General features: G+C 37.1%; 1 protein-coding gene across 13 annotated transcripts in view; it reads left to right on the forward strand.

The window, feature by feature from the left end:
• TENM3 (teneurin transmembrane protein 3) overlaps positions 1–25,552 on the forward strand; it is a 459,642-nt gene that overhangs the window by 382,941 nt on the left and 51,149 nt on the right. For all 13 annotated transcript variants that reach the window (XM_017827399.1, XM_017827086.1, XM_017827468.1 and 10 more), the window contains 6 exons: positions 10,196–10,222; positions 11,795–11,812; positions 12,737–12,883; positions 20,403–20,619; positions 21,670–21,789; positions 22,189–22,450. In XM_017827399.1, coding sequence (XP_017682888.1) covers positions 10,196–10,222; positions 11,795–11,812; positions 12,737–12,883; positions 20,403–20,619; positions 21,670–21,789; positions 22,189–22,450 — 791 coding nt within the window. The remainder of the gene's footprint in view (positions 1–10,195; positions 10,223–11,794; positions 11,813–12,736; positions 12,884–20,402; positions 20,620–21,669; positions 21,790–22,188; positions 22,451–25,552) is intronic.

Consider the following 25,552-nt stretch of genomic DNA (forward strand, 5'->3'; position numbering starts at 1 on the left):
TAAAGAATGGGATAGATATGTATGCATTACTCATGGGGGCGCTAACTGGAATGTATACTGAATCATCTAAATCCGTAACTCTTTTGTTCAAAGAGTTTATGGTATTTTTGTGAAGCATGAATGCTGTTTAAAATGGTAAAAAAATTTTTGCATCTCAGCTAATGATTTTTATATATTTCTAAATATTGACTATCTGTCCAGTCTCATTTTCAGTTAACCCACTGGTTAACTGTTGTAAGTTGATGTGTTCAAAGGTAGAATGAGGGAAAAAACAAACCTATCTCCTTAATTAAAACAAGGTAGTCTTCAGTTTTATTTCTCTCTAATATCCTTTAAACCTTGATTGCTTTTTGAGTTATGCTGATTTTTACATATATTTCAAAATATTCAAATGGAATTTAGCCAAAGGAAATTCTGATTGCTCTCAGCTCCCAGATACCTTTTGTTGTGTTGGTTTTTTTTATTTCAAAACTTCAGAATGTTGGGAAGCGAAATCATAGGTGATTGAAAAGATTTGCTTTTTTTGTTCAGAAAAAAATTTAGACATCTGCTTACCTGGGTTAAATCTCAGCATTTCCGTAAAGCTGAGGAAGACTGGATTCGCAAAATAATATACATATGTATTTTATATACTTTGATTTGTGATAGAGAGCATAATAGACTAAATAAAGTGGGGATTTTTTTATTTGTTTCAAGCAATGTGTATAGTAAGGTGGGGAAGATTGATTTGACTAATGCGGTAAACCTGATGTGTGTTGCTGATCTCCACTGTTCCATGACACGTCTTTGGCACAGGGTAGCTCCAACTTGATACCACACTTGATGTCAGCCACACTTGTGAGTCATTCCCTTTGCTCTGAACACATACTTCTACATATTTATATCAAAGATCTTCATCAGATAAGTGTGTGCTCGGTATTTTGATAAAATGAATCTAATGAGAATTAACAAAACTCAAGACCTGGTGGTATTGTTTAACATCTTACAGGTTTGAACTGAACACTGTCTATGTATATTTCACATTCTAAACAATTTAAGGCACTTCATTTGCTTAACATCTTTTCCCTACTGAGAACTTTAAGCATAAAATCATAGGATCACAGAATAGTTTGGATTGGAAGGGACCTTTAGAGATCAACTCCCCCTGCAGTAAGCAGGGACATCTTCAAATAGATTTAGTTGCTCAGTGCCTCGTCCAGCCTGGCCTTGAATGTTTCCAGGAATGGGCATTCACCACCTTTCTGTGCATTCACCACCTCTCACTTGTTCCAGTGTTTCACCACCCTCACTAAACAAAACTTCTTCCTTAAATCTAGTTTGAATCTACCCTCTTTTAGTTTAAAGCCATTACCCCTTGTCCGGTCACAACAGGCCCTGCTAAAATGTTTTAACGTAATGCTTTGCCATTTCCTCTATCCCCATGAGAACAGATTAAATCAAGGGTTTGCTGCAAAACGATGGAAAATCAGCTCTCAATTGTTTATTTAGTCTGGAAGTGACATTCTTGGGTCTGAGGTGAACATCCGTATTATTTTTTTTAAGCTCAGTCTGCATTTCAGTGTGATACAAGACCATGCATGCATAGCTGGTGCCCAGGTGATAGCCTGGATGAAAATTTGCTCTGTAATTAAGTTTTCATAACACAGTTGTACTAAAGTATGTTTTTGTTTCCTTTCTGCTCTGGCTTGCAATGAGTTCAGTGACCCTCTCCTGTCTGAGTAGTTGTTTTGTGAGATTAGAACAGATACTGTTTCAGAAAGTCTATTATTTTTTGTGAGATAACTGTCATGGACCATGAGTATATTAAGTAACTGTCATAGGGAGCCCATAAATATGAATACTTTTCCAGCTGCTTTTCCATTAAACTCTGTTAGCTGAATGAAATTAGTAAATAATTATGTTGGTGGGGAACCTCCTGTATCCATGTGCTGTGTAATATCTTGGTTTTACAATGCAGCTTAATTTTTTCTATAGACTAAATTAGTTTTAGCGTAATCTAAATTGCAAATCGGCCAATTTGCATTAAAACTATGCCTTCTTGTTCAGAATTGTCAACACCTCTTTTTTAAAAGTCTTTAGCATTAAGCATGGGTGGGTAAGACCATCTGTTTATAAAGCTTGCCTGCAGCTCCATTACTTAACACAAGACAGGTTACAGCTGTTTAATTGTTATCATGTTGAACGATTATCTTTCAATCCAAAATTAATATTTAAATATGTGTGCATGGAAAGCACATCGTTAAACATAAATGAGGTACATGTGGATTAATGTCATTAAGCATTCATATTAATCCCTCAGGAGGGCTAAAGTTAGCATCATGGTACTTCCTTGCTACTTTTGAGTGCTGCATGAGGCTACTTCACCTGGTATACAGAACTGAAAATCCAGTCCAGTGGTGGTCCACTGAGAAGTAAGTGTACAGCCTGTATTTATATTCCAGTGAGAATCAGGATCTAATTGGTTTATCTTCTAACAATTTCCCCTAAAATTTTGTTGAGGAAAAAAAATAGCAAGGGACAGCAAAGTATTTATTTTAACCCTTTTCTTTTCATGAAAAGACAGTAGCGTGCCATTCAAACCAGTCAAACCAAAAAAAAAGTTTTCTTCAGCAAGAAGTTTCTAGTTTCAGCTATTTTAGCCAGAAAAACAGGAAAGTAATCTGGTTTAGATATTCAGAATTAAGAAAAAAATAACATGTAGAGCACAGTCCCATAAGTGTGTTTCCATTAGCACAGACTCTGTTCTGATGACCACTTTAAAGTGGTTTTCTGACTAGGGACGTACATGAAGGCATCTCTGTGCTGGTCTTCTCTGTGACCAGCGTAAGTACAGAAATACAGCTAGTGCTGAGGAACACTAAGACATCATCTACTCCAGTAAGTTATATGGTCTGCACCTGTTCTCTTCACATGTTTAGCTTAGGGCTCCTTATATTACAGATTTCAAATATGACTGCAGGGTAATGACACTTTATCTCTTTATGGATCGGAGAGCAAGTAAAGACAAATGTGTTCCTCCAGCTAATTAAACAAAGTGCTTATAGGAAAATTGATATGGCTATATGTCATTGCACTATACATTTTTGACACCTGGGCTTGACAGAGTAAGTCATGGACCAGTTGGAGGGCTTGATCTNGCATGTTAGCGGGAGAGCAGCATGGATAACCAGTGTTACAATCACCACCGTCATTTTAGTGTTGATGCTAGTTGCCAAGTGTAGTTTACTTTTCTCTGGAGCTGAAACTTCTGACAGTATTTACATTTCATAGTGGTTTAATGTGTCACATATTTAATGTACCTTAATGCATTCATGGGAATTCTTCATAAATTTTAAGATTCTTCTGAAATTTTAGAATTTTGATTAGAAGGAAATTTTTGTCCCTTAAATTGGAATAATTTCTGCTGTATGAATATGTTGTGTAATTATCAAAATTCCTAAATTTATGTTTTTCTTTAGTTATGAGTTCATGGATTTATACCTGAGTACAAATTTCATCTTAAAATTAAGATGTATCTGAGCAAAGGTATGACCTTTGACATTCAAACAGTCTTTTATCAGATTAAATCAACCAAATATTCAAAATTAATTCTTTCCAATATCAATTAGTTCACCACAGTATTGACAGTGAAATCCTACTTTAAAAACACCTGACTACATTGCAGTTGGGATTTCACAACAATATTTATACCAGTACCCTCAGTGCTAAAGCCCCACAAAAAAGAGATGATGACTTTTTTGTCACACAGAGGACTGATAGCTACAGTTTAGCAAGATTTTGTGAAATCTAGAACAAATTTGCTTTTGATCTTTCCTGTGCCTAAAGGTCATGTTATTAATTATCCAGGCCAAGCCTTGAATATGCAAAATATTTGTCCATTTGGTAACCATAAAAGTACTCAATTACCAGGTGAATTTAAAGTAGTGCACACATTTCTGGAACTGAAAAAAAGTGGGCCTTAACACATTTAAAGACCAAGTATCTCAAATACAGATTATCTGTTAGCGTACTTTAAATTGCTAATTAGTTGATTTGCATTTAAATGGGGACCACATGTGAAGTTCAAGTTTGGCACATTTTCAGAGAACAGCAGCATTTTCTGAGATGTGAAGAATTTTAAAGCATGTTGCAAAGCTTACTTGAGCTGAAGTGGCCAGGGAGTAGGTGCTTTTGTACACTGCATAGTTGCATGCTGGTCAGACACATTCTGTAAATACTTTCAGTGAGGAAGAAAGATGGAAACAGTAATGCTTCCCATCCTGATCCATCCCCTAATATGTTTTCAAGCCAAATTCACCTCTCATGCAGTTCTTAAAGTAAGCATTAGGTTTTACCTGCCTCTGAGGCAGGTCTTCACGAGTTTGTCAGTGGTCTCAAATGGGCATTTGAACTCTTTCAGCCTGTACATGTGGGGTAGTTTTAACGCCTTAGTGGCATATACACTTTCTTCTAAATCCTCTTCGAGCCAAATAGATGTTACATGGGAAACAACACTGCTCATGAACTTACTGGCAGTTCCAAATTTCCTATGTCTACTACATCCTTAAAAGTAACTGAACCTTTAATTCTAAGATATATGTGGCTTTCCAGTAATAATGATGAGAAATCATGATGGTCTCCAGAACAAAAATCTAAAGGACAGATATGCCTTTGTACGTAAAAGCCCATAAATGGTTGCTGCAAAGAACGGTTGCAGTTCTGGCAAGGGATAAGTTGCAGTGAAATCAGGTCTCTCTGCAGATATCTGAAGTGCATAAATGATGAAGGTATGAGTTCAGGGTGAGGGTTATGTTTTGGCCTATGTATGGAGGAAAAGAAATAAAATTGTGTGAAACTATAGTTCCATCCATGTTCTCTCCTTTACAAGAAGGGCAAAATGGCAATTTAGGAGTAAAAACATATCAAAAGGGAAGAGTGTTTGTAATCCTTCTCAATTGGCAGCAATGCTCTGAACATATGGTGTGTCGAAGACAAGGTTCTTAAAAACTCAGAGAATGGATGACGACCATGAGCTGCTTACAGTAGAACATGTGCTTTCAGTAATGTTCAGTGATGAATAGAAGGAATTGCATTTGCAAATTATACCAAAGCCTGTCACCCCCCAGCACTTTGGAAGACAGGACAAGAATTTAAAATTACTTTAACAAATAGCACAGACTATGCAGAAAAATAAGGTGCAATTCAACAAATGCTGGGTTCTGTGCTTAAGTAAGAATAATCAGCTGCACAAATCCAAGATAGGAAGCAGTTTGCCAGACAGAAAAGACTCAAGAGAAGACTGTAGTGGATTTGAATTTGTAGTGAATTTGACATGAGTGAACCTTTCTGAAGACAGGCTACAACAGTAGTTTTAGTACTTTATGAATTCAGGACTCCTCTAAGTTTTCTGGTAGAGGCATGGAGCTCCTCAGAATTTGCATATGGATGCCTGGCTTTTTTTTAGTCGCTCTTCAAGAGTAAAAGCAGTTGCCTAAAGAAATCAATGTGCTACTCCCTAAGTCTGCTGTGGATAGGATTAGAAATACTGGGCTTAAATATTATGAGTGATATTTGGGGTTTTATGTTCAAAAGGCGTTTTCATTGTCAGGATAGTTAAATTGTGGCTGGGTGTAAATGAGAGAAAATAAGGGTGATCTGCTAGCCATGTCAGGAGAAGTAAACAGCTATGGGCTGAACCTTAAATAGATTAGAGAGGTCAGACCAGAGCTGTCAACTCTGAGTTTTGTACTCAGTTCCTCCTAAACAAGCACCAAAACCTGTTTACAAACTGCATTCTCCCTAAAGCTTACAATGAGTTTTCTGTTGGCAAGTGTCTGTGAAACTACTGATGAACTGTGTGCCTCAACCCCTGCTACTGCTTGGGTGCACAGGGAGTAAGAAGTAATGTTCATAACAAGAGACAGGGTGATCTCCTGGTTAAGGGCGATTTTGAAGAATTAGATTCCACCCTTGATTCTACCATGTGTTTTCTGTTAGTTGTTCACAAATGCAGACTTTAAAGAAGTGTTCTCTGACCGTTATTCACTTTCTGGGGACAAGACTTGCTAAAATACTGGTTTGTGTATTATATCCTATATAATTCTAAGTATTCTGGAAAATTGCATCGTAGGTGTTTGTAGCCAAGTGGATGGAGACTTCTCGCTTTCTCTTTCTATGCCTTAGTTACTCACTGGTAAAATGAGATAAGAATATATTCTCTTCATACCAGTAGTATGAAGATATTATACTAAATAATTTTTACTTAGGAAGGAAAGTGACAGAAAAGTCTATACGAGAAACAGTTGCTTCTTTATTTAGGTTAGCATAGTGTGCCTGCTACAAAGGCATCAGCAGCTTGTTGTTTGTGAGAGAAGGAGTACTGAATGAGGACTGTTAGATCTGTACATTCACAAAGGAATAAGTGTATAAAACTTTCACAGGTAGTCATAAATCAATCATTGCCTGAATTAAAAATTAATAAGTGAAGATATTAAAGCTTTTTAACTTTAAACAAATAGATAAAAACTTAAGGGAAACAGTATAGTACCAACATACCATAGTCTGCTTATAGGAATTTTTTATTTCAAGAGAAACCTGCTATCTCCTTATGACACTTGGTGCAAGGTTATGTAGAAGTTCAGACATGACTGATGCAAGATACGGTGTTCACATGTTCCTGTAGAAAATGGGTATCGGAGAGCATGGAGTTTGTGTTAGCAGCAAAGATGCTTATGCAGCTGTTCACCAGTGAATGGGAATTGCTATAATGAATTGTGGGAGATGGGGAGAGTAAACAAAGCAGAGCTTGCTCTGAGAGGAGCAGAACATCATTCTTCATTGTTGCTGCGTACTAAAAGTATTTCTTCATCATCTCTTCTTTTTTTTCTCCCCACCTTCAGCCATCTTTTCTCTTCCTAATTTCTCCTTTCTGTTTTGTTTTAGACAAAGAGGCTGTAATGCAGTAAGGAAGGGAGAAAGCTGATAGTAATAGTGGAGAGGAGGCAAGAGTTTGACTCTCACTTTCAAGGTGTAGGAAGCAAAAACCTTAAAAGTTGTTTTTTATTTAGACTGACCTCGATCAATATGGCTTTGGTCACATTCATTTGTATTTTTGCTTCATGTCTGATGGTACTGTGAGGTCAAATCTGCTCTTGGAGCAAAGTGACTCATGACTTTTGTGGATCTGTTGAGTTGAAACTGTAACAGGACTATATATACACTACAAAAATATGTGGCATGTTGTAGTCTAGCGTACAGGTTACAAAGACTATGATAAGTGAAGATGTCTGATGGAGGATAATAATTTAAAGTAAGAGATATAAATTTGCTATACAGCATTTAGAAGCATATCACTGTTATAATCCTTTATGACAGAATAATCAGAATAAAGCAGTGTTATAAGTATCAATTAAGGAACATCAAATCAATGGGTATGTGACTCATGCTGATTCAAACAGGAGCTGATTGGAATAAATGGATTTAATATGTACTTTTATTCTTAGGCTGTTCTGTCATACCTGGAGGAAGTAGCGTATGAATGAGGAAGACATTGACATCTCTGATGGGAAACTAATGGAAGACATTACATTAAAAAAAAAAAGTCAGGGTTTTTACTGATTATGAAATATGCTTTGTTAAATTTGTGAATTTGTTTGACTGTTTTAGAATAGATTTATCTGCAGCATATTTATATAAATATCCACACAGATTGATAGCATAATTGATATTCTATGTTGTATGAATTTTGAATGCCACTTAGATCTTCTTGGATTTTGATTAGGCTAGAAAATATACAAATTTTGTATCTTCATTTTTGTTTTTCTTTGTTTTATTTGGTGCTATATTATGAAGTCCTTCTACTCCTGGAAATAATAGCAAGATTTTAAATAGCACAGTCTTAAACTCTGCAAGAAAACCCTTGTAGGTACTTTGCCTGATCTGTAATTAGACTTCTAAAGGACATAACATAACCTATATGTGCCAAATGAGTAAGCGTCTTGCCAAGGAGCACCTGCTGAGATGCTTCATCCTACTGAAGTGCTCTAAATCCCACCTGGAATTTTCTATACAGAGGGAAAAAGGCTTGTATTTTGTAATTCCACATAGGTTCATTCTTCTTTCAGTTGTAGTGCTGTGAAGACAAGGAAGACAGCATGGCTGGTTAAACTTCACTGCAAAGTTATGCTATTTTTGGTCATTCATTTTCTGCTTTATGATTTTTCTACAATGCTGCATATTAACCAAAATAGTTTCTAAAGCTGTCTTTACTGTCAAGTGTCCATGAGTAAAAGGATGCTGGAAGGTAGAACTTGTTTTCTGAGCATTATAGTTTCATGTTCTGGAACTGACTTCTTAAAAGACTACTGGATACAAAAAATCTTAAAGAGCATTTTCTTACTTTTTTTTTTTTTTAATGAAGATTGGATTTCTGAACGGAAATAGCATGTGGGGGCATGTGGGATTGAAGGGACTATTTTCAGTTGCTTAGGAGTTTTTTTAATGTTCTGTTTTGTTATCTATCCCTACATTTGTAGAGGCATTTAATGTTTTACTGGTGAACAGATGCATTCCCCAGACAGACCTAATTGCTTCCATTTTATGAAATAAAGCTTGATTTTTCCTCCACGCATACTACACCGTGTTTTAAGCAATGTAAGAGCAAGGGGAATTTTCCTGGATGAGTAAGAGAAGAATTTGATCCACCCTGAAATGCAGCTGTATCACTTTTCTTTTTGTTTGTGGTTAATGTGAAAAGCTACTTAGTTTGTTGCTGCTGCTCTAAGTGTTCTGTAATTGATGTTTTCATCTTCTTACTTTGTCTCACATTAACCTTACCATTATAGGGAAAAAAAAGAAAAAAAGCTGTGCAGTGGACACCTGACACTTTCTTTAAGAGAAAGGGACTGGAAAGTTTCCACCTCTTAGTCATAGCAGTGACTGTGGCTTCTGTGATATGTCTCTCATCACCTCCCTGCTTGGACTCAAGAGGAGCTTTTTCCCATTCATTCAAACTGGAGGAAAGGCTATAGTTGGAAATGCCTTTCTTACCCATCCAAAGCAATCTTAACAGGTGACAGAGAACTGCCAGACAGGGGCCATCCTCCATCAGGGATTTAGAAAAGGTCACATTTTGAAGTGAAGAGAACCCCTGAGGGCTGTGTTGAGACACCTTGTCCACAGCAAAAACAGGGGATTGTATCCAGCATTGGCATGTCCCAAGTGCAGTGGTCTGTAATATTGCATCACCTGTGGGTGGGGTTTGATGGCTGGGTTTGGTAGCCTGTGGTAGACCTGTCCTATGTGGTTTTGCTGTATGACATTAACCCCTTTAACACAACTGCAGTTTATGTGTGTTTCCTGCAAGTAGAGAGGGAACATGTAACCCATCTGTGCTGTGTCTCATGTATTAAAAGTAGGACCTGCTGCTTGAAATCCGTCTTACGCTCTCTATGTCGTTCATCCATCTGCCTCTCAAATTTTTTGTGAAAATTTGTCATAACCTACAAAAAAAAAAGTGTTGCTATTCTTGTATATACCATGTTATTTATATTTATACTTCTGAAGCCTAAGTTTAATTTTTACCCTTTTTTTTCAAATAAAATGGATCACCACACTACTAACCCCACTACAGCCTCTTCCACCCTCTATACACAGTCCAACTTATTTTATGTACTTGCTTTGTGTGCTCAGAAGAATAACTGTGGCTGAAACGAAGCTGAAAAAAAAAAATCTTCCTAAAAATCCTGTTAATCCAATGAGAATTAAGATAGTGTGATGGTTGTGCTGTCATACGTGACCTGCAAATCAAAGATCTTCCCGCATGGTCAGTGTTTAAAGCTTATAAACTAAGGAATTGCTCTTACATTGTGTTGAAAATTGAATTTTTTAGCTAGCTTTAATTATGTTTTTGTTATATGTAAAAATCAAAGCATGTGAAGAGAATTCAGAAGAAAAATGTAGTCTCAGAGAGGTAGCATCTCTTTTTCTTCTGCAGGCCTGGTTTCTAAAATAGTTTCATTAAATCATGATGATGTTTGCTGAAAAGAGAATTTCTTGCATTTTTAAAAGCTTTGAAATACATTTTCAGTTTGTAATGTAAGACCTCTCATGTCAGGTGCACCTGCTTGATTTGCATGTGAATTCTGAACAATTCTCGTTTTATGTGACACTTCTGAAATGTCTGTCTGTTTTTTTTTTTTTCTTTTTAATTCTCAAGCTCACTATTTGGATAAGATAGTGAAAGGTACTGTATATTTGCTCTTTGATGACATGCCTATACTTACATTTATTTTTTTTATATAAATATATAGTTAAAACCATACTAGTCTGGGCAAAAGAATCTTCTCTTACATACATTCCATGGATTATATATATAACTCATATGGCTTTCAACTCATCTCAAATTAAAATTTTACTTCTCTTGTATGGTAACACTTTATCAGTAGTTATACATTTATATACAAACTGTATATATGTATTAGATTTTATCTGAACCAATAACTGAAGATAGTATTCATTTGCTGTTTGGAGCTTTTTTTGTTGTTGTTAGTTTTGTCATTGGACCTCTGCCTTTAAAACCCTAAATATTTAGGAAACAAAGCAAAGCAATACTTGTCACAGTACAAGTGTCATTAGTTCTAAAGAACAGATTAATTGTAGAGATGTGTGTGTTTGTATACAGACAGATCAATAAAATACCCAAGGCTAATAAGCTTTTGATTATCTGAATGTAGAAAATCTATAGGAAATTATGACTTGTATTTTCTATGAATCTAGAAAAATCTTGTATAGTCTGTGCAACATTTTCAGTTAAGAGGTTCAAGGATGCAAAAACCTAACATGAAACAGCAAAGATTCTTGTATCTTCAGTTACGGTGAAAAATTGTTTTAGAAAAATGTTTAAAATATTCCTACCCCTCTTTCCCTGAGTATCTTTCTCTATTCCTTGTGGTTTTTTACACTAGAATATGGCAATATTGATGGCAATATCCAGGCTTTCACACAATAAGTCTTGAGTGTACCCAGTTGACTCCTAAAATGCTCTATCAGTATTTCAATTATATATGTAAGTCTTCCATAAATCAATTAGAAGAATATTAAGAAAAAAATAGATCTCAGTACATTAACAAATACTATTAGCAGCTGCAGTCTGAAAAAGTAAGAAGAGTAGCAAAATTAATTTCAGCCTGGTATGATGGCACAATATCCATAACTGTAGCATCCCTGTTTTCCTGATTCTCTCCCTTCTGAGAGTGATTTGACAAGAGTTAAGCGCCCTTTATAACTTTTTTTTCTGGGCAAGTTTGTAATTTGGAGCTACATGGTTGAAAGGAGTCAGTAAATTCAAAAATCTTTAAAAGAAAAAAAAGTAGACTATTACTTCTGAAAGACTGCTCTACACTCAACTGAAGTTAACCAAAATGGAACAGTAAGTTAGTTCACAAAGATAGTTGTTCAAAAAGTGAAGAATTGTTTACCCAGTTACATAGGGCTTTTGGATAAAAGTTTACAGAAAATTGTTGTGTCCAGAAAAACCTGATTTGTAGCCACTTTCTCATAAGATACTTAGTGCCACATCTGTACTTGCTTCTGTCAGTGTCTTATCATAGTCATAGACAAGGAACACCAAAATTACATATTTATAGTGTTGTCATCCTCATATAGATCATGTTGGCTGCATGCCAGATTTCATCACTAGGAAGTGACAGATACTGTTTTTTAATGCAATGTTAGACTGAAAACAATTATCGATTTTTGGATATATTAAATTATGTTAATTGTTTCCCAAATTTTCCCTCCTTGGCCATAAAAGCAGACAAGATAGGATATAAAGGTAACAGCACAAAAGCCTTAGGGAGATTGTCACAAAAAATCACTCTCTGCTATCTGTCTTGAAGCACGTCACTACCGTGTTTATGTTCAGTCTATCAATGTTTATTGTGGTCCTTATGGTATTTCATTTTGTCCGTCCTAAGTAATCAAATACGCACAGCTATTACATTTAGTTGGAAATCTTGTTGGTCCTGTCCCATCCGTATGCAGCCTGAATCCTAATGTTTGTTAGAATAGATGCTAAGCTGCTTCACTATTTCCTGGGCTTTGCTTATTCTGTGAAAAGGAATGTACTTTTGGCATAAAGTATAGTCATTAAAACTGGCCTATACTTTGTGCAATTATTTAATGCACTGTAATTTCACATGAATACACGGCAACTCTGAGACCAGATAAAGTTAACATTCTCTTTTATTATGTGCCTAAAATCATACCTATTTTCCTACTTAAGAATTTGGAGGGATTTGTTTATAGTAACAGGGAGCTTAAACGTTTGTGCCAGTAAGTAACCACAACCGCATAGAGCAAATAATAATCTTCTCTATGAGCACAGAAAAATGTACTATTTTACACAGCTGTGTTTGCACTATGCACTCATCTCTTGTTAGTTTGCCAAAAAGAAAAAAATTAAAAAGAAACCAAACTTAATTTTGTCTGGCCTGCAGGTATTTAGAGGATTGGTGCATTTATTTCCTGCTTGTACAGGTAAGTGGTGTCTCAAGTGTCAGGCCAATCAAAGATGCCACTTTGTAAAGAATTACATTCCCCAGGTAATGTTGCTGTTCCACTCCATGTGCAATTACAGTATTTGTGCTGTTCCTAAGGCCTGTTCCCAGTAAGTGTCCCTTGTTCGTATTTTTTTTCTTTTTATGTTATTACAATATTTAAATTACTTGTGATTGTTCTTCTTTGTCTGTTTCAACAGAGGGCTGCCCTGGCTTGTGCAACAGCAATGGGAGGTGCACGCTGGACCAAAATGGTTGGCACTGTGTCTGCCAGCCAGGATGGAGGGGAGCGGGTTGTGACGTAGCCATGGAAACTCTCTGCACTGACAGTAAGGACAATGAAGGAGGTAAGATATACCAACTGGATCTTTAACTGTGGGGAGAACATGTTGAGGAACAGAGATTTTACAGTCAGGTGATTAAATACTGCCATGAGAACCACACGCACGTTTTACCAGCTTCTGTACCTGTAAGAATACACTGCGGTATCCGGTGCTTTTATATGGCATATCAGCAAAGCCTTACAAGCTGCATATGACAAGTGACATATGTGCTTAGAAAAAGTTGGGTGTCACCTTAGTTTCCCTGCAGTGTTCTTTTATACTGGAATAAAACATAGTCTTAACTCGGTGAACTGTTGTGGAGGTGAAAAAAGAAAGGAGTTCATAATTTCAGTGACCTCACAAGGAAATTTTCCCAAGAGAAAAGGCTGAACCAGGAGTTTACATTTTGACCTATGATACTATTGCCGGAAACAATTGGTTGCCCACCCCACAGAGAGTCTTTTTTTTTGGCTTACTTTTCCGCAGTCTGTCATTCAGGAGGCAGGTAACAATCTGCAGGGAGATGCAGGCAGGGCTGCTGACTTAAGGAATCAATCTGCAATTATTGCTGTAGGTTAGCGAAGCTAGAGAGGCTGTGACTTTGGCATGACTCCAGAATCACATTTAAAAAAAAATCACAAAAACAAGATTAAATGTGGATGCAGTAAAATATTAGATCAGCATAATGCTTTTATTGTCTGTCTTTCTTCCCCTTCTCATCAGTTCATTTTGCTTAACACCTTCAGATTCAGAGCAGAGATAAAAACTCCATTAGGGCCTCTGGATGATAATAAAGTCATCTGTGACTTTGTCTTTCTGTTTTAGACTGCGTATGCCTTTGCAATTGCTGGTTGGCTCTTTACTCTCATATCCTGACTGCAGCTGGGATCTTAGACATCACAAATCATAAATAACAGCAGCATTTACTTCCTAAAGAAAATAAATACCACTGTTAAAACTGTGCTCCTGTTTATTGCTGTACACATCTTTTGAATTGTAATCCTTGTCTGTTACATATGACATATTTTGAGTCAGTTTTGCACATTTTGGGGCCTAAAGAGCCTGGCACAGATTCTGTGCAGAGATGTGCTGTTTGGGGAATTAAGTTCTTGTGGGCCAGGGAATTATGGAAATACGGAAGAAAGAGAAACCTGCAAACATGAAAAGAGACAAAGCAAGGAAGAGGAGAAACTATGTGGAAGCATAAACAACTTGGAGATAAAAAAAAAGATCATGTAGGGAAAAAAATGGGAAAAAACATTGAAAGCTGAGTAATAGACTCAAACAGATTCGGTAATTGTTTAAGATCACAGAATGATGTGACATACCAAGGAAAGAGTCAAGAGGAGGTAATGGGGAAGGAGGAGAAAGAGGAGCAAGGTGAACAGGAATGCTGTAAATGAAACAAGGGAAAAGAAGATGCTACTTCAGACTGAAAATAATAATAGATTTTTGTGAGGAAAGGGGGAAAAGGAATGAGGAATTGGAGCAGAACAATCTAAGAGGATGACTTAAAGTTCAAGAAAAAAGAACAATATTGGGGGGGGGATACTAATGCTGATATCTTGTTGCTTTTTTTCTTGTTTTTTTTCATTATTTCCTTTACAGATATCATTATGCAGCTATGCATGAGGAAGGGGTTGGCCAAACACTTGTTTTGCCATGGTTGGCCTGCCATGATAATGGAATTTGTCCATGGCATTTCTCTAATTTATATGCTTTGATACAGAGCATATTCACTTCAGTCTTTGACTGTGGCTGAGGAAAAGGGTTAAAATGTAACTATTAAGTCAAATTAAAAATGGAAACATACCTAACAGAACTGGGAAAAGAAAGTCTTCTTTGAAACCTACCTGGAGAGAGAGGTGTTTCTTCCCTTTGCAAAAGTACCTGCAATCAGCCCACTAATCTCCGGGCAAGCCATTAAAATTTCAGACAGCTACAGGGAATGGCATAGGGCTTCTTCTGGTGTATTTGTTTATTGTGGGAGATTAGGTTATCTCAGCACTTATGCTGAATTTATAGCTTGACTGCGGGTAGTGTGATCTACATCTTACTAGGCTCAGTGGTTTTATAATTAAAGTTATCTCAGTTGTTACCTATTTATTATGCTGTGGTTAATGTTTATGCTTTATCCTACGCTGGATAAAATACATTTCATATATAATACGAGTACAGTTCATTAATAAAAGTGTCTAGCTTTTTCTGGGACTGATTGTTCAAACTCTGTGAACATGAGCATCCCAGGGACCTCAGTGGGAATACTCTCCATAGGAAATCCTAATGGCATCAAGGCATAGATTATTTTCCCTTCTAGAAACTGTTGGTGTATGATGGGATGTTTATTGCTTATCTTCCTTTTAAACAGATTTCTGACAGCCTTGCAAATCACTTCCTTTTTCTTTAAGGCTCGCTCTTTATTTTCCCCTATGATTGATTTGGATTTTTCTTTACATTTTAGCAGCCCAAAAGGAAAGTGTGTGCAATAAGCAGATCTTAGGCTGAATTAAACTTCTAATGACTTCGTGAGGAGAGGGAAAGTCAAAGCTCTCTGTGGGTGGAGTAAGTCTAGCTTCTTGGGAAAAAAAAATGTGTCATTATTATACTTTAATGAAGTGGGTCATGCTCTGTTATTACTGTAGAAAGAATAAGCTGTTTACTCTTTAGTTTAGATGAGTCTTCATTGAACAGATTCCTTAGTTAAAGTTTGCTTTTTATTAACTCCTGTGCAATTATTAAGGGTAGTTACAGGCTTCCACGAGCAGGATTTAAGGGATCATTAATATTCTTTTTTTCCTGAAACGAAAATAAATACTGTAATAAAACAAAGCATACTTAGCACTACTGTATTTTTTTTATTTCTTTCATAGTTTAGGATAGCCTGTTCCTGCTAAACATTGTCACAGAGTAGTACAAATTCAGCCTAAAGATTACCTAAACCAAGACCTCCTCTCTTATAGTGGATAATAGCAATTGCTTAACAAAACACTTTAACAGGGTAAATGTGAACTTATACTTTCTTTTGTATATTAATAGGCTGCTAATTAAGTAGGAAATTACTGCCAGAGAATATTTTGAATGTCAGAAGAGTTGCTAAGTTCAAAGATAACCCAAGCTAAGGAAATCTCAGGAAGTATCTACTTGAACTAGGAGTGATACAGTGGCATGCTCATGTACTCTGGTTTGTGCTTCAACACTTCCCATTATTCTTCAGCTTTTTGTTTGCATCTGTGGTTGCTGGTGAGTGCTAGGTTGATATATCCATAGGACTTATCCACAGTGACTCCAAGATTTCTTTCTGGAGTGGCAACTCATTTAGCGTTGCATATTTTAGATTTTTGGCTTCTTCACTCCAACAGGAAAGCTGAATTTGAGTACACTGTAGGTATGCTTATGCAATAGTAACATTGAACAAGGTCCTTGCTCACAGTTTAGTAATAAAGCAAGGGCTACTTGTGCTTTTTTGGCCTTTCTGATGAACTGCTCCTACAGGCAGTCATTTTTGTGTCTGTGATTGAATCCATATTACAACAGTCCATAGCCTGTTGTAAAATAGTAAAATTGTAAAATATGAGGGTAACTGAGGTTTGTTAAAACAGTTTCCTGTGCTTTCCAGTCTCTTGCCTTAGTTTGCCAGTCATCCAGCCTGTCCTGGTGGGATGGCCAGAGTCATAGCTCCAAAACTATATTCTTCCTATGTAGGCCCTGAATTTCACTTCTTGGAGATTTTTGTTACATAAATATATAGTCAACTTATTTACCAAGAATGTGATTTATGTAGGTCCTTGGTTGCCATCTGCCCTTGACACTGGCAGAAGTTGTACCCAGGACTTACTTTGTCCCCCTATTTTTCTTCCTTCCAGCAGTTTTACTCCGTTCAAAAGCAAACACTCCCACAGATATATCTTATCTTTTAGACAAGCATCATGGGAATCCTCTGTCTTGGCTCCTCTCATTTAATCACAGAATCATAGAAATACTTGGGTTGGAACAGACCTTATTGATCATCTAGTTCCAACCCCCCTTTTGCTATACCAGGTTACTCAAAGCACCATCCAACCTGGTCTTAAACACGTCCAGGGATGGCATGTCCACATCTTCTCTGAGCAACCTGTTCCAGTGCCTCACCTCCCTCACAGTAAAGAATTTCTTTCTAATATCTAATCTAAACCTCCCCTCTGTCAGTGTAAAGCCATTCCTCCTTGTCCCATCACTACCTCCCCATGTCGAAAGTCCCTCTCCAGCTCTTGGAAGCCTCCTTTAGGTTCTGGAAGGCTGCTGTAAGGTCTCCTTGAAGCCTTCTCTTGTCCAGGCTGAACAACCCCAACTTGCTCAGTTTTCATTGGAGAGGAGCTGCCACCCCATGATCATCTTCATGGCCCCCTGCTGGACTTGCTCCAGCAATTCCATGTCCTTCTTACTGTGAAGATCCCAGAGCTGGATGCAGTACTCCAGGTGTGGTCTCACAAGAGCAGAGTTTTGGTAGTTTTATTAATCTCCCCAAATGAGCAATGTTATTAACAGACCATGCTCCATTGCAATTTGGTGCATTTTGCAGCAGAGGTAAAAATCGAGATTTTTACAGCTAGACTTTAGCTTTTGAGGAAGAAAACAATAAAGTAGTCATTACGTCTTCTGTGTATAGACTTAGGTCTAGAAAATACAAATAGCCTTCTGAGACTGATAATGACTGCCTAGCTGCCTGTAGGAGTTTCTATTTTCTTTATAATTTCACTGTCATATTTGAGTGATATAACTGACAAGCCAGTGTTGAGCTAAGTCTCATATTTTTCAGGCCAAACAAAATTCATCAATAATTTTGCAGAGCCATTTCAGAAGGGAAATTTTACTCTGCTTCACACAGTGCAATAGAGTACTCAACTTAGCAGTACTAGATAGCTCTAGCCACATAAGTACAGTGAAAGAATGAAAAATGTTTTCTCAAGTTATAAGGAGCCAGATTCATAACCATCCGTCACTCGCCTGGGCAAGTTACTGATAAACTCCACAGGAAAATAACAAACAGCATATCCCTCTATCTTGGCTGGTGAAAATGAGATTCTTTCTCTGATTGATGTTAGTGGAGAGGCTTGTAAAAATGCATTTCCAACTGATTAGTTCAGAAGGTGTCAATCTCATGCAGTTTTATGACCTGCAGACTATACTCCAGATGTACATTTCCTTTTTATAAACTAACAAAGATGAATGGAGAAATTTGAGCATTTCTTTGGCAACTGCACCATATATTGCCTGGGAGACCATATAGATATATAAAACCCCAAAACTATGCATTTAACTCTCAGTACCCCTAGCTTTGACACTGATCCAGTCTTCTAGAGTTAAAACCAACAAGGGAGGTCAGTACTTTGGCTAGGAAAGGGTTTCGTATTTTACAAGATTGAGACTAGAAAATCACAAGAGTCACAGACTATTCAAGGTTGGAAAGGCCTCTAGAAATCATCTAGTCCCACCCCCTTTTCAAAGTAGGATTAACTAGAGTAGGTTGCTCAGGGATGTGCCCAGTTGGGTTTTGTAGGAGACTCTGCAACTTCCCTGGGCAGCCTGTTGCAATATCCAACCATTTTCACAGTAAAAAAAGTTTTTCTACTGTTCAGACCAAATTTCCTGTGTTTCAGCCTGTGTCCATTGTCTCTTTCCTTTTGCTGGGCACCACTGAAAGGCGGACTTTTTTACACCCTCCCATTAGTATCTGTACACACTGATGAGCTTTCTCTTCTCCAGCCTAAGCAGTCTCAACTCTCGCAGCCTTTCCACATAGGAGAGATGTGTCAAGCCCTTAACTGTCTACATGGCCCTTCACTGAGCTTTCTCTGGTATGTCTATGTCTCCTGTACCAGAAAGCCCAGCCTGCACACAGAGCTGTGTGTGCAGGTGTAGCCTCCCCAGTGCTAAGTAGAGGTAAATGATCACCTCTCCTGACCTGCTGGCAACACTCCTGATGCAGCCCAGAATGTTGTTGATGCCTTCTTTGCTGCAAGGTCATGTTACTGCCTCATATTAATTTCATGTCCGCCAGACCTCCCAAGGTCTTCTCCACAAAGCTGTGTTCTGGAGCAGGGGGTTGTTCCTCTCCAGGTGCGGGACTTTGCCTTTCTCTTTGCTGAACTGCGTGTGGTTCCTGTCAGCCCATTTCTCCAGCCTGAGTGTCTGTCTCAGTGGCAAGATGACCCTCTGGCATATCCTCATTGCAGGAAAAATGAATGTTCTTTCTTTTCTTATACAAAAGTTTAAACTTTGATATACTTAATGATGCCTTTTTCATCCCTTTTATTTTCCCTGAACTGATTTCAATGTCAGCCAAGTTAAATAAGAACTTCAGATGTGCAAAAGAACAGAAATCCCAGTCCTTTACTAGCTTGCCAATCCTCTCACTGATCCACATAGCACAGCAATACTAAGAAGAAAATCTTTAGAAGATCTCTGTTTACTTACACTCTTTCAACATGTGATTGAACAAAAATGGATGATATTTTTCCCTTCAGAAAGAAGTTTTACTCTAAAGGTAGATTCTTTTGTGAGAGAAGCAGTCATGGCCTTCCTCCAAGTGCTGCATTGGTGTATTTTTCAGTTTAGTGCAGCAAGCAAGCTCCCTCTCTGATCTAAAGTGAATAATAAAATGTTTGAGCTATTTCAATCTTGCTGTTCTTTTGGGGAAACAATTATCAGCTCTGTGATACCATATTACATTCATCTAGAAATTTCCTGTAGCTGACATTTCCAGGCTCGTTTTCCTTACAACTTTACTTACAGCAAATTAGTAGTTATCAATTTGATCTTGATTTTAATCTTTCACCAAATTAGATTTCCAGTGATGTGACAGATCTAATGCTCCACATATGTGAATATTTCAGCACATAAACATAAAAGCACCCATGTGTTTAAATCTTGTTTATACTGGCCAGCATTTCTTATCAGTTTATTCAGAATAAAATCTAAATGTTAAATACAGATTTTGTTCTCTCATACATTTTCATGTGAAAAACTTGTGGAAATTGCCTTTGCCACTAGCAACAAAATCTTTCTGCCAAGGTATAAAGGAATCCACCTTGATAAATGTTGTGAAATATTTAAAGCTACTTACAGCATAGATATGCTAAAAAACTTGAGGGAATCAGCAGAGGGGAAGTTATTTACTACTTTTCTCTAGCAAACCAAATAACCTCACATAAAAGCTAATTAGACCCACTTGAAATGTTTGATATTTGTAAGTTACCAGTGTATGCAGAGCCTGAGCATCTTCATTTTCTGGTTTGTTCAAATTGTTTTTAGAAAAGTGTTGAATAAATAGGTTTAATTTTTACATGATACTGAGTATATTCAGTTTGCATGGATTTCCATGGGAGTTTAAGAACCCAGTGGAAACAAACTCACTTTCTTTAATTGAAAGTGAATTCATTAAAATCTTAATTATGAGTATTCTTTCATACTACATAATTTTTTTAATCTCTCTGCTGGCTGACTCATTCTCATGCAGAGGGGCAGGAGGAAGAGTTTGTTCATTTATATGACTTTCTGCCAACAGATGGGCTAGTTGACTGTATGGATCCTGACTGCTGTTTGCAGAGTTCTTGCCAAAACCAGCCTTATTGTCGTGGACTACCTGATCCCCAAGATATCATCAGCCAAAGCCAACAGTCTCCATCTCAGCAAGCTGCCAAAGCATTTTATGACCGCATCAGTTTTCTCATCGGAGCAGACAGCACTCATGTCATACCTGGGGAAAGTCCTTTTAATAAGAGGTGAGCATGACTCATCTTTTACTCATGAATACAAAAGAAATTGGAGTGTGTGTGAGATTCATGTGATAAGATCCACTATGACTGCAAATTTCATGGTATGGACTTCCAGCAAAGACTTTTGCTCTTAATATTTGAAATTGCTTGGGTTTTTCTCATTTCCTGCAAAATTCAAATTACCAGTGCCAGTAGGTTACAGAAGGTACTTGCCATGCTTAGTGTCTGTATTCTAACAGGGCACTTCATTAATGATTAAATAAATCTTTATTTAACCAGTTGATTTAGGCTAGCACAGTTGGAAATATATCAAAGCAATGAAAACACTTCAGAAGGAAAAGCAAAGCTGCACTTTTTAAACTGAGCTCTCTAAATAATATAAATTATGAATTAATGTAATAGAACTGTTAAGTGCACGACAGTATAATTGCGTAAACTATTTGACTGGTGCTCTATGAAGCAGTAATGACCTGAAAATAAACCAGTAACAGGAAGCAGGTGTCTGGGATCTCACTGAGTGAAAGAAGATGATTTACACTAGAGCTACTGCGTTTGCAGTAATTTAACAGCATTAATGCGTTTGGGCACAGCAGTTGATTAAAAGTTGTTGCACCAATGTTCGTTATTGCTCTTTTAAATTTTGTACTTCATAGTCCCTGCAGTTTTGCAGATTGCTTTGATACTAATTGAAAAGTACGTTTTTCTTTAAAAGTCTGCCAGAGCTATGACTTACAGTGAGAACATCTAGAGTTTACAAGTTCTTAAAATTCTTCAGTGAATTTCTGGTCTTAGTAACTCAGTACAGACAAAATAAACCAAAGTAAAATCAACAATACTGAAACAAAATTATTATCTGTAGATTTTGAGGCATTTGTTTATACAATGTAAATTATGTGAACTTGTAAAAGGGTTAGAGTCTGAGGAATGTTTTTTTAATGATAGTTGATAAAATGTGGGGGGGGGGTGGATGTGTGTGTGTTCACTCACTAGCTTTTATTCATTCAAAAGAGAATGAAAAAAACAAGCTTGTAATTTGATCCTGCATCTTTTTCACAGTCTTGCATCTGTCATAAGAGGCCAAGTATTAACTGCTGATGGAACGCCACTCATTGGAGTCAATGTCTCCTTTCTACACTATCCAGACTATGGATATACAATCACTCGCCAGGATGGAATGTAAGTTCCCTTTGAAGCACTTCTAAGTCACAAAGACAGCAAAGGCTTTACTGAAGAGCTGCTTGTAAAACTAAGATAATAATAAAATAATGGAAACAAAAGACATTAACAAAGTGATTGACTAAAGTTGTACTTTGTACATTCTTCAAATGTAAAACATGCTGATTATATACTGTAGAAGTAGAAGGGCTTGCTTAGTTTAAACGCAGGATCCCAAACTCTCAATCCTCTCTGTGCGGTATTATGTAATATAATTTAATTGATTTCTCCATTGTTTCCAGTAGAGTCGTTCTGCCTTCAGAGCAGTACAATGGAATGAAGAATCAATCCATAAAATAGAGGCTGTGGATGGCTTTGGGAATTTGCTGACTAGCTAGCCCTCTTGGGGTTTTTTTCTAGGTTTGACTTGGTAGCGAATGGTGGTGCCTCTCTGACACTGGTGTTTGAGCGATCACCATTCCTGACACAGTATCACACAGTATGGATTCCCTGGAATGTGTTTTACGTCATGGATACCCTTGTCATGAAGAAGGAAGAGAATGACATTCCTAGTTGTGATCTAAGTGGATTTGTAAGGCCAAACCCCGTTATTGTGTCATCACCTTTATCCACCTTCTTTAGAATTTCTCCTGAAGATAGTCCTATCATCCCAGAGACACAGGTAAGGTGTGCTTCAAATAAATAGAATTTTATCACAGGCTAGTATTAAGCAACAGTAATGAAAACAATGCAAACTACTGTTCAAAAATAAATAATTCTGAATAAGTGCTAAGAGTTTGCAATGTGATTATTTTCAGAACAATTTATTTTTTCTATGGGATGATTTTTAAAATTTCATCTGAAAAAGAAAAGTAAGAAAACTGGGTGTACATCACTGTCTGGTTTTATATTTGTTTGCATCATTTAATTTACAGAATATCTTCATCAATGAGGCCCTGGCCCATAAAATCTGACTCTGGATTGCCCTCCTGTTAGAAGTGCACCTCAGAATTTGAAAATGAAAGGTGTTTTTCACTCTGTCTTAAAGACTCATATAGTTCGATTTTTCTGTTTAGTCCTAAACAGATTTTTAAAAACTAAAAGAATTCTGCAGCACTGAGGGCAAGCCAATGACCATGTATTTTAATCTACTTCTTCAGAATTTGAAATACCAAAAGTAAGACTTCACATCAAAATCTTGATTTAAATGGAAAAAGCTGTGGCTGGAATGGCTTTTTTTAATTTTTCTAAGACAGATGTATTAGATTCATCCATTAGTCTCTTGGCTCTTTAAGCATTTCAGTTGCATTTCAGAAGTGATATATGTCTCATCGTTGATTTTTGAACTTTTCCTAGTGAAAGAAACAGTCCTCCTTCTGCCTCCCTCTTTCTCTTTCTTTCCTTTCTCTCTTTTTCTCTCCCCTACTTTCACTATGTCATAATTACATAGGGCACTCTTTTTCCCATTCACTAAGAAATGTCCTTGCCTCTTCAAGGGAAACACAGAAAATGTATTCAAATGTTTTCATGCAGAGCTCTTAAGAAAAGAGCTAACTCATTAAGCAATTCGTGGTAGGAGCAGGTTTAAAGGAAAGATGTAAGAAAATTACAACTAGACACTCATACAAATCTTTACTGTGTTAGAAAATTGTTGCTTTTATCCTCACTATCATTTCTGTGCCTTTGATACTTGCAAGTCAATTAAAAGAAAGTATTTGCAAAACAGAGTCCACTGAAAAACAGCTCTGATTTACTTGTTTTAGCAGCAGATGATAGATTCCATTCCTGAAATTATGGAAAAATGGCTTAGATAGATGGGGTATAAATCAAGAAAAAGGTAATAATACAAGACTGTCAGAAAATACAGATTTTTAAAGAACACTTGTAATGTCGAGGTAAACAAAGTTATTTCATGAGCAGTGGGACTAATGAAGTCTGGATTCCTACTACCTTGATGTAATTCCACCTATCTATCACATCCAGTCCTTTCCACACTGCATTCAGACTTTTTTTTTTTTTTCTCACAGGAGTCCCAACTTGACTACTTCTTCCCTACCTGAACCTTTTCTTTTTGTAATAAACCTAAAGGAACTGAATTATCTTTAGAGATTTCTATTGTTATTTCAAATGTGGTTGAAATTGGTTTCCATGTTCAAAGTTAAGAGGTGGGAGGTCTGATAGGCAGGACTGTTGGGTCAAGTTGATTTCCCTAGGAAACCAGCTGGAAGGCAAGATCATGTTCTCAGTGGATTCTAGGCAGTTGGTGCCAATAGGTCATTTATGATAAGGTAAAATGGTACTCTTGTTACGTACGCAAGAAATCCAGTTCCAGTATTATGTAAAAAAACCTTTAAGTACTGTTTTCTTCTGTATTCTTTGCTTATTGCACACATAATTTCCTGCTTCAGCAAGTGGGAGCTGCACAACCATGACTGGGACGTACCCCTTCCAGATCAGGGTCCCCTCAGAAATGCATAATGCTCAACAATCTGTCTCCCAGAAAAGTCACTATTCTGAAAAAAGACAGGCAGAACCAGATCCCATTCAAAACTGTATGTTCAGCTCCAGAGGAACTCCCGTAGATCTTTTCATGAAAAAGAGTCAATGCCAGTTTAAAGTGTGGGAGACTGGATGAAGGCACAGAGAAAGAAATCACTGCCCATGTTCCTTCATTCATTATTAGTCACCTTGTTCATGTGATGTGACAGGATTCACTATCACATACTGCAGGTGAAAATGAGTGCTGCTGTAATCATCCCTTGAAGTGTTTCATCATCTCTTGAACGTAATATTTCCAAGAGTGTACTTAGTGGCTTATGAATCCCGGATTGATCAGAGGGGGAATTAAAGTCTGTGCCAAAGAAGCAGCAAGAAAGGAAACTGAAAAAAGAAGGCAAGTGGTAAAGGGGTGATCACAGACCCAAGAGATGGTTATTCAAGAAGGATGATAATAACATGTTAACTAAATTTGGACTACTTAGGCATAACTTTATCTACTTTTAATTGCAAGTTACCATGCTTTGCCTAGACTTAACTAGCTGAGATTGATCAGTGTGGAACAAGACAGTAAACTGCATGCAGATGAGGGAGATCAGGTTAAGCTGGAGATGGTTCTACATGTTTGATAATATTGTTACTCTCTTTTTCCAAATACAGTAAATGTCTGTTTGCCACATATCACCATGTAGTCTGACAGAAACCCACGAGTCACAACGAACACTTCTGAAATTGAATATTTGAGGGTTTCCTTGTCCTAAACTTCTGTTATTCGCTGTTGGTGTGCCTTCTGCAAGTCCTGAGCAGCTTGATTCTGTCACCTCAAGTGTGTGGGAGAATGAAGACTGAATGTTTTCCTTCAAATTATATGTTCAAGTTTCCTTTCCTCAGACTCTCTCTCACTACTGGCAATACTATACAGCAGAAGTTGGCAAAAATTATTTACCCAGAGGAATTCAGGATAAAGTATGGGCCTTGATGACTTAATAACAATGATTATTGGTAATTTAAGGTTGACCAAATTTTCAGCAAATAAATTAATCCATTTTAACATTTAAACCGGCAGTATAATAGGATATCTAGCTATCCCAGCATTCACTGGATGCTGCATCCTAGTTTCACTTAGCTAATATCTCCACAACTTCAAGTTTGTACTGAGAAAAAAATGGAGATTACTTTTACAGCCAAATATCTTCATTCATGTGTCCTTCTTTTCCCGCACAATTTCTGGTTTTCTTCTCTTTTGCTTTCTGAGGCTTCATATACACCTCCTTTTTCTGTTATGGAC

This window comes from Lepidothrix coronata, unplaced genomic scaffold, assembly GCF_001604755.1.
Source record: "Lepidothrix coronata isolate B3197 unplaced genomic scaffold, Lepidothrix_coronata-1.0 Scaffold0, whole genome shotgun sequence".
Taxonomy (NCBI): domain Eukaryota; kingdom Metazoa; phylum Chordata; class Aves; order Passeriformes; family Pipridae; genus Lepidothrix; species Lepidothrix coronata.